General features: G+C 46.7%; 1 protein-coding gene across 4 annotated transcripts in view; it reads left to right on the plus strand.

Moving 5' to 3' along the window:
• LOC126284112 (max-binding protein MNT-like) overlaps window positions 1–14,172 on the plus strand; it is a 543,977-nt gene that overhangs the window by 475,584 nt on the left and 54,221 nt on the right. For all 4 annotated transcript variants that reach the window (XM_049982774.1, XM_049982776.1, XM_049982775.1 and 1 more), the window contains one exon: window positions 4,456–4,612. In XM_049982774.1, coding sequence (XP_049838731.1) covers window positions 4,456–4,612 — 157 coding nt within the window. The remainder of the gene's footprint in view (window positions 1–4,455; window positions 4,613–14,172) is intronic.

The raw sequence follows: 14,172 nt of genomic DNA on the forward strand, positions 1-14,172 counted from the left end.
GGAATAACATCGGGGAGAGGCTACAACCCTGTCCCACTCATTTCCCAACCACTGCTTCCCTTTCATGCCCCTCGACTCTTATAACTGCCATCTGGTTTCTGTACAAATTGTAAATAGCCTTTCGCTCCCTGTATTTTACCACTGCCACCTTTAGAATTTGAAAGAGAGTATTCCAGTCAACATGGTCAAAAGCTTTCTCCAGGTCTACAAATGCTAGAAACGTAGGTTTGCCTTTTCTTAATCTTTCTTCTAAGATAAGTCGTAAGGTCAGTATTGCCTCACGTGTTCCAACATTTCTACGGAATCCAAACTGATCCTCCCCGAGGTCCGCGTCTACCAGTTTTTCCATTCGTCTGTAAAGAATTCGAAATCCCATGTCCTTAAATTTCCACCTTTTTGCAGTTTCTTCAGTTTTAATCTACAGGTCATACCCAATAGATTGTGGTCAGAGTCCACATCTGCCCCTGGAAATGTCCTACAATTTAAAACCTGATTCCTAAATCTCTGTCTTACCATTATATAATCTATCTGATACCTTTTAGTATCTCCAGGATTCTTCCATGTATACAACCCTCCGGAATATTTTACCCAAGAGGACGCCATCATCATTTTATCATACAGTAAAGCTGCATGTCCTCGGGAAAAATTACGGCTGTAGTTTCCCCTTGCTTTCAGCCGTTCGCAGTACCAGCACAGCAAGGCCGTTTTGGTTAATGTTGCAAGGCCAGATCAGTCAATCATCCAGACTGTTGCCCCTGCAACTACTGGAAAGGCTACTGCCCCTCTTCAGGAACCACATGTTTGTCTGGCCTCTCAACAGATACCCCTCCGTTGTGGTTGCACCTACGGTACGGCCATCTGTATCCTGAGGCACGCAAGCCTCCCCACCAACGGGAAGGTCCATGGTTCATGGGAGGGTTAAAGATCTTAGTAGAATATTATCTGAAACTATAAGAAATTATTGATTTGACTTTATCGTGCATATCACAAGTTGCAGCAGCAAGTTTGGAGAGACCGTAGCATCCGTTTCGTAACTGAGGTCGCTTACGGGACCTGTGTGGTGGTGCTCTACTCTGAGGCACCCGGTTCGAATCATACTGGAGGAAGAAATTTTCGCCGTTACTATTTGGCGACCGAGGGGAGGAGAAGGTGGTAGTCTAGAATTTGGACCACCAGATTTTGCGCCAGTGTCTTGGATTAAATTGCAAACGTCTCTGCTGCGTCACATGGAATGAGTCATGTAACACTGTTGGTAGTGGTCCGTCCGTCGGAAGTGGCTGGAACACTACTTAGTGGTATTCGAGAGGATCAGGCTATGTAGCTGCACCGGCTTTCACACTCTCCCATCTCTCATCATTTATAAAACACGAACATCACTATGCAATACCTTCCTCAATTACTCAACTACGCTGAACTGACAAAGAGAAGACACAACATCGGGCACTTCTCGAGGAAAGGGACCGTGGTGCTCCGGTGAAGAGTACATTTTTGGTTTGGCTGCTGAACCTATCCCAATATCTCCCAGCAAATAGTGCCGTACGTCAGAAGTATAGCATAGGCAGACTAAATATCACATATTTGTCTTTGGGGCTCTTGCAGGCTTCCACTGGCACAAGATCCCAATTACGCAGATACCTTACACTTTATAAGCAGTACTCCATCATCAGGAGGGACCGTAGTACGTGACCTACGCTCGTTAATGGTGCCAGCATTCGCTAGGGAGAATTTTCAGTTGGTCATCCCGTGAAGGGGACGCATTGTTTGACGATCATGTCGTTGTTACACAGTATGATCACGAACCAGAATGAGGAGTAGTAGTTTGTTTTGTTCAGCAACCTGACAAGTCTTGCGAGGGGCTTGTAGATTTCAGCAGTTCTCTGTTTTAGCAGGAAAAGTGGAATCGCGTTGTGCCGAAGACGCCCGGCGGTCGGGCAGTGCAGTCTCTCGGCCTGTCTGGCAGGTGTCAGGCGCACTATTTGCGAACGGAACGATTGTGCGCAGGCCGCGTGCGGCGCAGCCACGTCGTGCGCGTTGCATAACGGCGCACTCCCGGGCCTCCGCTGCCCACACCACTGCGTTTTGGCGGCGGCACGCCCTAGCACAGAAACCTAGGCGCATCGTATGCGCTTTTGCTGGAAGTTGCGCACAAGGGAAAAGACTGACACACGTAGTAGTACGGGCGTAGCCCACGTATATACATTGAAGTGACAAAACTCATCGGCTAGTGACATGAGTACACAAGGTATAGAAGGGCAGTGCATTAGCGAAGCTGTCATTCTACTCGAGTGATTCATGTGGAAAAGTTTTCGACGGAATTATGGCCGCACGACGGGAACTTTGAATGCGGATTGATTGCTGGAGCTAGACGCATGGAACATTCCATTTCGGAGATCGCTAGGGAATTCAATGTTCCGAGATCCACGGTGTCGAGAATGTGCCGAGAGTACCAAATTTCAGGCATTAGCGCACACCACGGAAAATGCATTGACCGACGCTCTTCACTCGACGGCCGAGGGCCGCGGCGTTTGCGTAGAGCTATCAGTGTTAACAGACAAGTAACTGCGTGAAATTATCGCAGGAATCAATGTGGGACGTATGACAAACGTATCCGCTAGGGCAAGTCGGCGAAATCTGCCGTCAATGGGCCATGGCAGCAAACGACCGGCGCGAGTGCCTTTGCTAACAGCACGACATCGCCTGCAGCGCTTATCCTGGACTTGTGACCGTATCGTTTCGACCCCAGACGACTGTAAAATCGTGGACTGGTCAGATGAGTCCTGATTTCAGTTGGTAAGAGCTGATGGTAGGGTTCGAGTGTGACACAGATCCCACGAAGCCACGGGCCCAAGTTGTCAAGAAATCAGTGTGATGCTAGTGGCTCTATAAGGGTGTGGGCTGTGTTTACATGGAATGGAGTCAGTCCTCTGTTTCAACTGAAGCGATCATTGATCAGAAATGATTATGTTCTGCTACTTGGAGGCCGTTTGCAGCCGTTCATGGACTTTACAGGTTCGCAGGAGAGCTTCTGTAAAATTTGGAATATAGGAGACGAGGTACTGGCAGAAGTAGAGCTGTGAGGACGGGGCGTCAGTCGTGCTTGGGTGGTTCAGTTGATGGAGCACGTGCCCGCGAAAGGCAAACGTCCCGAGTTCGAGTCTCTGTCCGACACACAGTTTTAATCTGCCAGGAAGTTTTATGATCAGTTTTGTCCACCTTACTAGCCGCGGTCTAACGCGCTGCTTCCCGAGCAGGAAGGGGTGCCGGTCCCCAGCACAAATCCGGCCTGCGGATTAATGTCGAGGTCCTGTGTGCCGGTCAGTCTGTGGATGGTTTTTAAGGCGGTTTTCTATCTGCTCGGCGAAAGCGGGCTGGTTCCTCTTATTCCGTCTCAGTTACACTATGTCGGCGATTGCTGCACAAACACTGTCTCCACGTACGCGTACACCATAATTACTCTACCATGCGAACATTTGGGGTGACACTCGTCTGGTATGAGATGTTCCCGGGAGGGGGTTGGGGTCCACTGGGGGCCGAATCGCACAATACACCTGGGTTCGGTGTAGGGCGGCGGTGGGGCAGATGCGCTTCTGTCGTCTGTTGTGCGGTTGTGAACCACTGAGGGCTACGGCGGGACGAAGCCTCTCTGTCGTTTCTAGGTCCCCGTTTTAAATACACAATACACACAATAATCAGTTTTCACAAACACTGTTGATTACAGTACGACCTCTTCCGATTCGGGTTTGCGGCGTCTCCTTTGAGCACCACAGTCACGTCTGCTGACGGTGAAGTTACCCCTTTCTCTAAGCCGTTGCGTAGCTATGGCGAAAAGAGTGTGCAGTGGAGTCGGACGTTGCGGTTAACGATCTTGGTAAAGGTGTCGAGATGCTCTTCCATTACCGTGAGTGTCATGTCGGTGTAATTCTACGAACGTGTACTCAACTATGTTGCTCTTACAACCACAGACACGCGAATGAAGCTGTAACCGGGTCGGGGAGGTAGGACAGACGTCAAATGACACGAAACGACCCAACTTAGGCATTCCCCACCGTAACTACTCAATTGCATACCTACCTAGCAAACATGCAGTACAGAAACGGTACGTTTTCGGATGTGGGTTCAAAATATTGTATACTTACTCCCCTCCACAGGTCCAAGAAGTTTGCATCGGGAATTTCCGAACATCCTATGTATGTTTATGTTGATTTAAAAGTGATTTAAGGACAACACGGAAAGCCTAAATGTGAATGCTCAGAAACGATCTGGACCGCCCGCCCTCACGAATCCGAGTTTCCTGTCTAAACCTCTGCATCCCAACAGAGGGACCGATACTCATTCTCCACTCGAGCATAAAGCAACAGCGCCAAAGCGCTGCTTAAAACTGGTGTTTAGGTTTAGTTTGAGCCAGGGCGGCAGCAATTTGTCGGCGACTGACAGGAGCGTATTTTGAATGCGCAGGATGGGAACGCGGGAAGTGCACAACAAGCTGGAGAAGAACCGGCGCGCCCACCTCAAGGAGTGCTTCGAGCTGCTCAAGAAGCAGCTGCCGCCCTCGCCGGACGAGAAGAAGACGTCCAACCTGAGCATCCTGCACAGCGCGCTGCGCTACATCCAGGTGAGTGCGGCTGCGCGCCAGCGCCGAAGCTGCAGGGGTGCGCCTTACTAAAGTATACCGGCACAACTGCTGTAAAACATTTTATTACATTTGCAGATCAATACCATAATCGGTCCTGACGTATCAGGTATCGACCCATGCTGCAACCCCCATATTAGTAGGTGGTGTAGCTTCCACGAGGGGCAATGGACGCGCTGACTGGTATCCAGTCGATCGTACAGATAGCGAATACTGTCCTGGGATACGTTATGCCTCGCCTGCTCGACCTGTTCACGTAGTTCTGTAAGAGTTGTTGGTTAACGAATGACACGACTCACTTCTCGTCCCGTCATATCCCACACGTACTCAACTGGACGGCCAGGAAAGTTGCTACACGTCTTACAGAGTGCGTTGAGTTCCACGGGCAGTTTGTGGGCGAGCATTATGCTGTAGGAGCAACACACCACATTGTAAGAGAACGGGGCCAACATTATGGACGTTCCGAGCGCTGGTTTGCGTCCTCTCCAGAAACACCAACGGTAATCGAGGGTAGTAGCGCGTCGTAACCCAGGCCTAGGGCCAGTGTGTCTCGGACGAACGCACCCCACGAGATAGCCCTCACTAGGTCTGCGTTGTACGCGCAAACGACCACCACTTGCGTGCAGGCCTAATGTGCTTTCATCGCTGTAGACAACGGCGTGACATTCCATGTGATCCTCCGACAGCAGCAGTCGCGTGCACGTCGATGCTGTGGCGTGAGTAGAAGACGGACTGGAGGTGTGCGTGCACGTAGGCCCATTGCTACAGAAGCCCTCTTACCTGTGCTGTGTCAGCTGTACCATCTGTCACTGATGCCCGCCCTTACAAGACGACTGTGCTGCGTGGACGTCTACGGGTATAGAATGTTCACGTGGCCGCCGATACCGCCATCGTTGCACAACTGACGCAGCACGCCCACCTTGTGTGGCACTTCCCCGAAAGGACCATCCCGCCACTCGGAAGGCCACAAATTAACCCTGTACAGACTCGCTCTGTTGGTTGTATAAAGCACCAATGCATCTCCGTGGCGTGATTGCCTGCTTGCTTCACACCTTAGCACCTCGCTGAGCCTTCTGGCTGTGAGCATTCCCTATTAGAAAGTAGACACAGATGGCGCACTGGTATTTATGACACTACGCTATCTGTTGGCGGACGATGTTGAAACCGTTACCAGTATATCTACTAACCCCTAGACGGCATACGCTGTTACCGGATCAGACTCGACGTCGTCATTTCAGTTGTACCGATCTTTTTGCAGCAGTGTATTTAGTTATCCCCCCTCCCCCTTCCAGTATCCCTACAACCCTCCATGCGTTTTCCATTGGTGGAAATAACACTGGAAACTCTGTGAGCTCCTTGATGACGGGTGCCACTTGTTCCAACTGACTGAAATCTTGAAGCCATGACTTGTTCTTCCATAATTCGAGCCGTTTTTCTCTCTTCTTCTTACGGAGTTGAGCAAAAACCTCATGGTAGTAATGTTGATTAATAATTTGACCTTCAGAAACCATGTGAAGATACAACTATTCCATGAATATATATATTCTTTCCGCAGCGATCGCAGGGTCGGCGTGGTTAAAAAGGATTTGGCTGTGTTAGTGTTAGGGATGGCCGGATGCCCTTCCTGCCCCCACCCCAGGACGGAATTAGTGTACCCCAAATGTCTGGGTCTAGTGTAAATTGTGAAATGGTGCGGACGTGTTTCAAATGTCTGCGACGCGTGTAACTGAGGCAGAACGTGGGGACCAGCCCGGTGTTCATCTAGCGGGATGTGGAAAACCGCCTAAAAACCACATCCAGGCTGGCCAGCACACCGGCCCTCGACGTTAATTCGCCGGGCGTACTCGATCCCGGGCCGGCACGCCTACTCGAGTCCAGGAAAAGCGCGCTCGGCTACCCTGGCGGATATATATATACAAAATCGCTTTGAAGCTTGATTTGCTCATTCGAACATTTTTTGTCTCGGTGAAATTAGACCCTTCCATTGCACGGACTGGCGCCAAGTTTCTCGACCGTAAGTGAAAGACCGAGATTCGTCACATGTTATCACTCTTTCCAAGAAACTGGGATCATTTTCAGTGGTTTTCGACGCGCCATTACAAACATTTCCACGGGCTTCTTTTTCTTCGTTCGTGACAATTTTCAGTATCACATACTTTTCTCATGTTAAATTCGTTATGTAACATTCGCCATTCGCATTTTTGTCAATTCCTACAGTTTCAGCAATCGATCGAATACTCAGCCGACGGTCAGATCGAATCAGAATACGTACATTTTCGAAATTTTCATCCGTTTTCGATGTTGAAGGGCGTCCTGGAAGTGAGTCATCTTCAACGGCTTCAAGACCATCTAGGAAACGCTTGAACTACTTAAAATCTCCACTACGTGATAAATAGTCTCCGATATACAGTTATTTTACTAAAAGAAGGGTTTCAGTAGCAGTTATCCAGGTTTCATATGAAACGTAACGACAATTCGTTGCTTTGTTTGTACACTTACCCTTTTTCCGACAAAAAGAATTACACAAACAAATTCCTCGGGCACACTTATTTTGTCTAAAGGAGTCAGAGATGCCGCATTCGTCTGAAAAGGCTTCTCGCTTCACAGCTATTAGTCGTTCATCTTTGGCGCATGTGTATTTTATGACAGCTTCAGCCCATTATTTTATAATCGCACATGGTACAACGAAAGAGATTCCAACAGGAAATTAAAAGCAAACAGATACATGTTAGGCACAGCCGTAATTTTAGATAGTTTTATGACCTCGTCATATTAAGGATGATTTTCAAACGGGAAGCGTTGAGGGAGTTACAAAGAAAAGGAAGGTGATAGACACACTTCCAATACCCAGTTTTAGATACATTGCACGAAATACCTCAGGTCGATCACAGTATCCCTTCTGAGTAGTATACATATCTGTGACGGAGATTTGTCAACTGCAAGAAATACTATGTTACCAACGAGACACCATCCACCTGGTCATTCGATACAGGAACATCTGGAGTAGGGAAGTTCGGATACGAGACGCGATATTCGCTATCGGATCTAGCATCTGAAATAACATCGATAGCTCGATAATATTTGAACAAAAGTATCCGCTTCGACAGTATCGGAAGGTAGTTATTTGTCGAATACAAAACAATTTATTACTAGAATACAAGGCGAAAATTAGAAGAGGGTATGCTATATTTTACTGAACCGAGAGTATTAAATTAAATGAAAAAATCAAATGTGTGTGAAATCTTATGGGACTAACTGCTGAGGTCATCAGTCCCTAAGCTTACACACTACTTAACCTAAATTGGCTCTCTCTTGCCCTAGGGGTGGGAAATTGCCCCTAAAGGCGGAAGAATCAGCAATGATCAACGACATGAGGATGCAGAAGGCAATGGAAACCACTGCATTAAAGACACGTAACGTGTATCCACAGAACATGTGGCCTGTAGTTGAAGAAGTGTCATGATGATCTCTCCATTGGCAAAAGATTCCGGAATAGTCCCCCATTCGGATCTCCGGGAGGGGACTGCCAAGGGGGAGGTTACCATGAGAAAAAGATTGAATAATCAGCGAAAGGATAACGTTCTACGAGTCGAGGCGTGGAACGTCAGAAGCTTGAACGCGGTAGGGAAACTAGAAAATCTGAAAGGGGAAATGCAAAGGCTCAGTCTAGATATAGTAGGGGTCAGTGAAGTGAAGTGGAAGGAAGACAAGGATTTCTGGTCAGATGAGTATCGGGTAATATCAACAGCAGCAGAAAATGGTATAACAGGTGTAGGATTCGTTATGAATAGGAAGGTAGGGCAGAGGGTCTGTTACTGTGAACAGTTCAGTGACCGGGTTGTTCTATTCAGAATCGACAGCAGACCAACACCGACAACGATAGTTCAGGTATACATGTCGACGTCGCAAGCTGAAGATGAACAGATAGAGAAAGTGTATGAGGATATTGAAAGGGTAATGCAGTATGTAAAGAGGGGCGAAAATCTAATAGTCATGGGCGACTGGAATGCAGTTGTAGGGGAAGGAGTAGAAGAAAAGGTTACAGGAGAATACGGGCTTGGGACAAGGAATGAAAGAGGACAAAGACTAATTGAGTTCTGTAACAAGTTTCAGCTAGTAATAGCGAATACCCTGTTCAAGAATCACAAGAGGAGGAGGTATACTTGGAAAAGGGCGGGAGATACGGGAAGATTTCAATTAGATTACACCATGGTCAGACAGAGATTCTGAAATCAGATACTGGATTGTAAGGCATACCCAGGAGCAGATATAGACTCAGATCACAATATAGTAGTGATGAAGAGTAGGCTGAAGTTCAAGACATTAGTCAGGAAGAATCAATACGCAAAGAAGTGCGATACAGAAGTTCTAAGGAATGACGAGATACGTTTGAAGTTCTCTAACGCTATAGATACAGCAGTAAGGAATAGCGCAGTAGGGAACACAGTTGAAGAGGAATGGACCTCTCTAAAAAGGGCCATCACAGAAGTTGGGAAGGAAAACATAGATACAAAGAAGGTAGCTGCGTAGAAACCATGGGTAACAGAAGAAATATTTCAGTTGATTGATGAAAGGAGGAAGTACAAACATGTTCCGGGAAAATCAGGAATAGAGAAATACAAGTCGCTGAGGAATGAAATGAATAGGAAGTGCAGGGAAGCTAAGAAGAAATGGCTGCAGGAAAAATGTGAAGACATCGAAAAAGATATGATTGTCGGAAGGACAGACTCAGCATACAGGAAAGTCAAAACAACCTTTGGTGACATTAAAAGTAACGGTGGTAAGATTAAGAGTGCAACGGGAATTCCACTGTTAAATGCAGAGGAGAGAGCAGATAGGTGGAAAGAATACATTGAAAGCCTCTATGAGGGTGAAGATTTGTCTGATGTGATAGAATAAGAAAAAGGAGTCGATTTAGAAGAGATAGGGGATCCAGTATTAGAATCGGAATTTAAAAGAGCTTTGGAGGACTTACGGTCAAATAAGGCAGAAGGGATAGATAACATTCCATCAGAAATTCTAAAATCATGAGGGGAAGTGGCAACAAAACGACTATTCACGATGCGACATACCATCTGACTTTCGGAAAAGCATCATCCACACAATTCCGAAGACGGCAAGAGCTGACAAGTGCGAGAATTATCGCACAATCAGCTTAACAGCTCATGCATCGAAGCTGCTTACAAGAATAATATACAGAAGAATGGAAAAGAAAATTGAGAATGCGCTAGGTGACGATCAGTTTATTTATTTATTTATTTATTTATTTATTTAACCTGGCAAGATTAGGGCCATCAGGCCCTCTCTTACATCTAACCAGGCATTCTACTTATTTTACAGTCATATGTTTCAGTAGGCATGTTAAACTACATCTAATACAAAAAGTGAGATAAACAATTAGAAAGGTACACCTCGAAAAATGCATTATTGAAGAGAAAGATTTAAGATAGGAGTGCTGGCAGCAGGGAGTATGAGGGAGACTCATGGTGAAGGGAGGAGAAGAATAGAGAGACATGATGAAACATAATTAAGGAAAATATAAAGGAAAAGGAGACTGCGTGGCTAATAGAGATAGATGAAGAGGAAGGCATCTCAGCAGCAAGATACGAGACGCTAGCTTTGCTATTTGACAGATGAGAGGATTGGCCTTGCACATTAATTTTGTGGAGAATTTTATGCGGATGATAGTAGGAAATGCTTCAACTTCTTCTTAAAAGCCACAGGAGATTGAATTTTCCTCAAGGTAAGGGGCAGTTTGTTCCAGAGGCGGACAGCGGCAACTGAGAAGGAGTTTGCAAAAGTTTTTGTTTTGTGAGTGGGCACAGTTAGGATACCAGATAAGAGTGACCTCGTGTTTCGATTATGATGGCATGACAGGTTTTTAATCTCTGAAGCTAGGTACTGGGGTGCTTGCGTGATGACGAGTCGGTGAAGTAGACATAGAGTGTGGTAGTCACGCAGTTTGTCTGGCCGCAGCCACCCTAGCTCGGAGTATGAAGCACTAACATGATCATATCGGCGAATGTTGCAGGTGTAACGCACAGGCATTCATGGTTAGCTCTAGCCGTCTTTTGTTTTCACTACTCATGCCTTGTTGAATCACATCACAATAGTGGAGGTTCGGTAGAACGAGTGCTTGCACGAGCTGGCTTTTCAAGTCCTGTGGGAATATGTTCCGAAACTTTTTGAGAGCATAGAGACAAGCAGACGTCTTTCGGCACACTGCGACTGTATTCTCCGCCCAGTTGAGATGCTCGTCCAAAGTTACACCCAAGTTCTTCACTGTTTTCTGATATGGTATTGGAGTACCTTCGAGCAGAATAGGAGGTAGCCGTTGGCGGAAATCTGAACTTATTAATTTCTGATGGGCTATTAAGATTACTTGCGTCTTTTTTGCATTTAATTTAAGCCCCAGATTTTTCGCCCATGTCACTACTGAAGACAGATCATCATTCATCAGAGCGATTGCAGTGTTTACGTCTTCAGGTCTGACGCTTACGTAGAGCTGGAGGTCGTCGGCATAGAAATGATGTTTACAGGAGGACAAAACCGACGAAATATCGTTGACATATAAAGAAAACAAAAGTGGTCCTAAGACTGATCCTTGTGGCACTCCCGAAGAAACATGTTTCCAGGAAGATTTTTCATTTAACACATTGCTGTCTGTCTTTTAAGTAGCTTTCAAACCATCTCATTGCACTATCAGAGAAATTAAGCTGTTGCATTTTTCTGAGTAATATGTCAAAGTTAACAGTGTCAAATGCTTTGCTGAAGTCCAGTAGCGTCAATATTGTTGCCTTTCGATTGTCGATGGCATATTTCAGGTCATCAGTTACTTTAATTAGAGCAGTGTTTGTGCTGTGATGTTTACGGAAACCGGATTGAAATTTGTCATATAGACTGAATTCATGCAAGTGTTCAGTGATTTGGTCATGAACAATATATTCCAGTGCTTTGGAAACAGCAGGCAGTATGCTAATTGGTCGGTAATCACTAGTTTGGGTTTAGGAAAAGTAAAGGCACGAGAGAGGCAATTCTGTCGTTACGGCTAATAATGGAAGCAAGGCTAAAGAAAAATCAAGACACGTTCATAGGATTTGTCGACCTGGAAAAAGCGTTCGACAATATAAAATGGTGCAAGCTGTTCAAGATTCCGAAAAAAGTAGGGGTAAGCTATAGGGAGAGACGGGTCATATACAATATGTACAACAACCAAGAGGGAATAATAAGAGTGGACGATCAAGAACGAAGTGCTCGTATTAAGGAGGGAGTAAGACAAGGCTGTAGCCTTTCGCCCCTACTCTTCAATCTGTACATCGAGGAAGCAATGATGGAAATAAAAGAAAGGTTCAGGAGTGGAATTAAAATACAAGGTGAAAGGATATCAATGGTACGATTCGCTGATGACATTGGTATCCTGAGTGAAAGTGAAGAAGAATTAAATGATCTGCTGAACGGAATGAACAGACTAATGAGTACACAGTATGGTTTGAGAGTAAATCGGAGAAAGACGAAGGTAATGAGAAGTAGCAGATATGAGAACAGCGAGAAACTTAACATCAGGATTGATGGTCACTAAGTCAATGAAGTTAAGGAATTCTGCTACCTAGGCAGTAAAATAACCATGGTACTAGAGGGAGCTGTAGAGGGCAAAAACTGTAGAGGAAGACAGAGATTGGAATACGTCAAGCAAATAATTGAGGACGTAGGTTGCAAGTGCCACTCTGAGATGAAGAGGTTAGCACAGGAAAGGAATTCGTGGCGGGCCGCATGAAACCAGTCAGTAGACTGATGACAAAAAAAAAACCTAAATTACCCTATGGACAAACATACCCATGCCCGAGGGAGGACTAGAAATTCCGTCGGGACCAGCCGCACAGTCCATGACTGCAGCGCCCTACACCGTATCAGATCTAACGCAGCACAGCAGGCTGAGGGAGAGGTGTGTCACACTTCCCCACACACAGATCACAAAGTGGCTGAGAAGCACTCACCAACGTTTCCCCTTTCCTGTCATTTGCAGACTGCCTGTCTATCCAGGACTGCTGTATAGTAGCGGATGGTTCTGTGCGCCGTGTGCTCGGTGAAGCTGCCGCCAGCGTGGCTCCCGGAGGTGCCTCCTTGCAATCGTCTCATTTTGCTGCACGTCACCTCATTTCGTCCCCCCGCGTCAGAGATGTAGCTTTCATAAAGGTAGGACAGCAGAGACCTCTTGTGTGGGAGGACGGTGTGAGATGCTTCTGTTTACCTGATTCACGGCTGTTCTTCATATCGTAAGTGGCCAGTAGTAGGTGGTGTGTGTGTGTGTGTGTGTGTGTGTGTGTGTGTGTGTGTAGTGTCGATATTGTACCGGACCGCGACTCGGGCAAAGATCCACCATTTGGTATAACGCTGTGTGGCGCTGTCTTTAAAATTAGGGTTGGCTGTTTCGTAAACTAACGTTTGACAACAATCTTAATGTTCGCGGCAGTTGTTGGGTTTGTCGCTGCATTTGACGATCTTCTCGTAATGAAAGATGCAGATAAACTAATAGAGAGCGTGGATCTGAGGGTCTTATCTCCTACTGGCAGGCAGAGAATGGATAGCAACAATCGCTTTTGGTTTCATAAGGATAGAATTTTCTTTACATTAAATGCCGCTCGTACCCTTTGTATAGATTTGAGTGGAACATTCGTGACCAGGCGTCAGAGCTCGCCCCCTGACTGCGCGCGGCTGGCCTTGTCTCGTCCCCCTGACTGCAGCTGCCAGCCGGTGGGCCGATCCCGGCGCTACGCAGCGATGCGATACGGCAGTGCGCGAGTGCGCATGCGCGCCGCCCAGCTGGCAGCCAAGGTCGCGCAAGGTCGCGCGCCGTGCCACGCAGCTCGCAGCCGTCTCCGCCTGCGCACACCTGACACTCCCTTACCAAACGATTCGTCAATACCGGCGCCCTATTGTCTATTGTACGTCGCGAGCGCCGAGGTTTTGCTAGTTACGCATTAGATACACTGATATTCCGCATTTTGGATCCTCTTCGTGGAGTGTGCAACGAGAGTATGTCGTCTTCATTTGCCGTATACTCCTCATTTATTCTCCCCCCAGGCCTAATTTGCCGTGCAGACCCCGTTTGCAAAATTTTGAAAAGAAATATGTAGAAAATTTCCGCCTTTTATAACAAACAATTAATTTATTTTTCTGTAAGGGCAGTGCAGTGGCGGAGGTGCCATTTGTACCCAGGTGATTCATATGAAACGGTTTGCGACGGGAATTAACACTGTAAACGTGGAATGGTAGTTGCATCTAGTAGCATGGGACATTCCATTTCGCAAATCGTCAGCGAATTCAATATTCCGAGATCCACAGTGTCAAGAGTGTGTCGAGAATACCAGATTTTAGGAATTATCTCTCACTATGGATAAAGCAGTGGCCGATGGCCTGAACTTAACGACCGAGAGCAGCGGCGTTTGCGTTGAGCTGTCAGTGCTAACAGACACGCAACGCTGCCTGGAATAACCGCAGAAAACAATGTGGAACGTAGGACGCACGTATTTGTTAGGACATTG

This window comes from Schistocerca gregaria, chromosome 8, assembly GCF_023897955.1.
Source record: "Schistocerca gregaria isolate iqSchGreg1 chromosome 8, iqSchGreg1.2, whole genome shotgun sequence".
Lineage (NCBI taxonomy): Eukaryota > Metazoa > Arthropoda > Insecta > Orthoptera > Acrididae > Schistocerca > Schistocerca gregaria.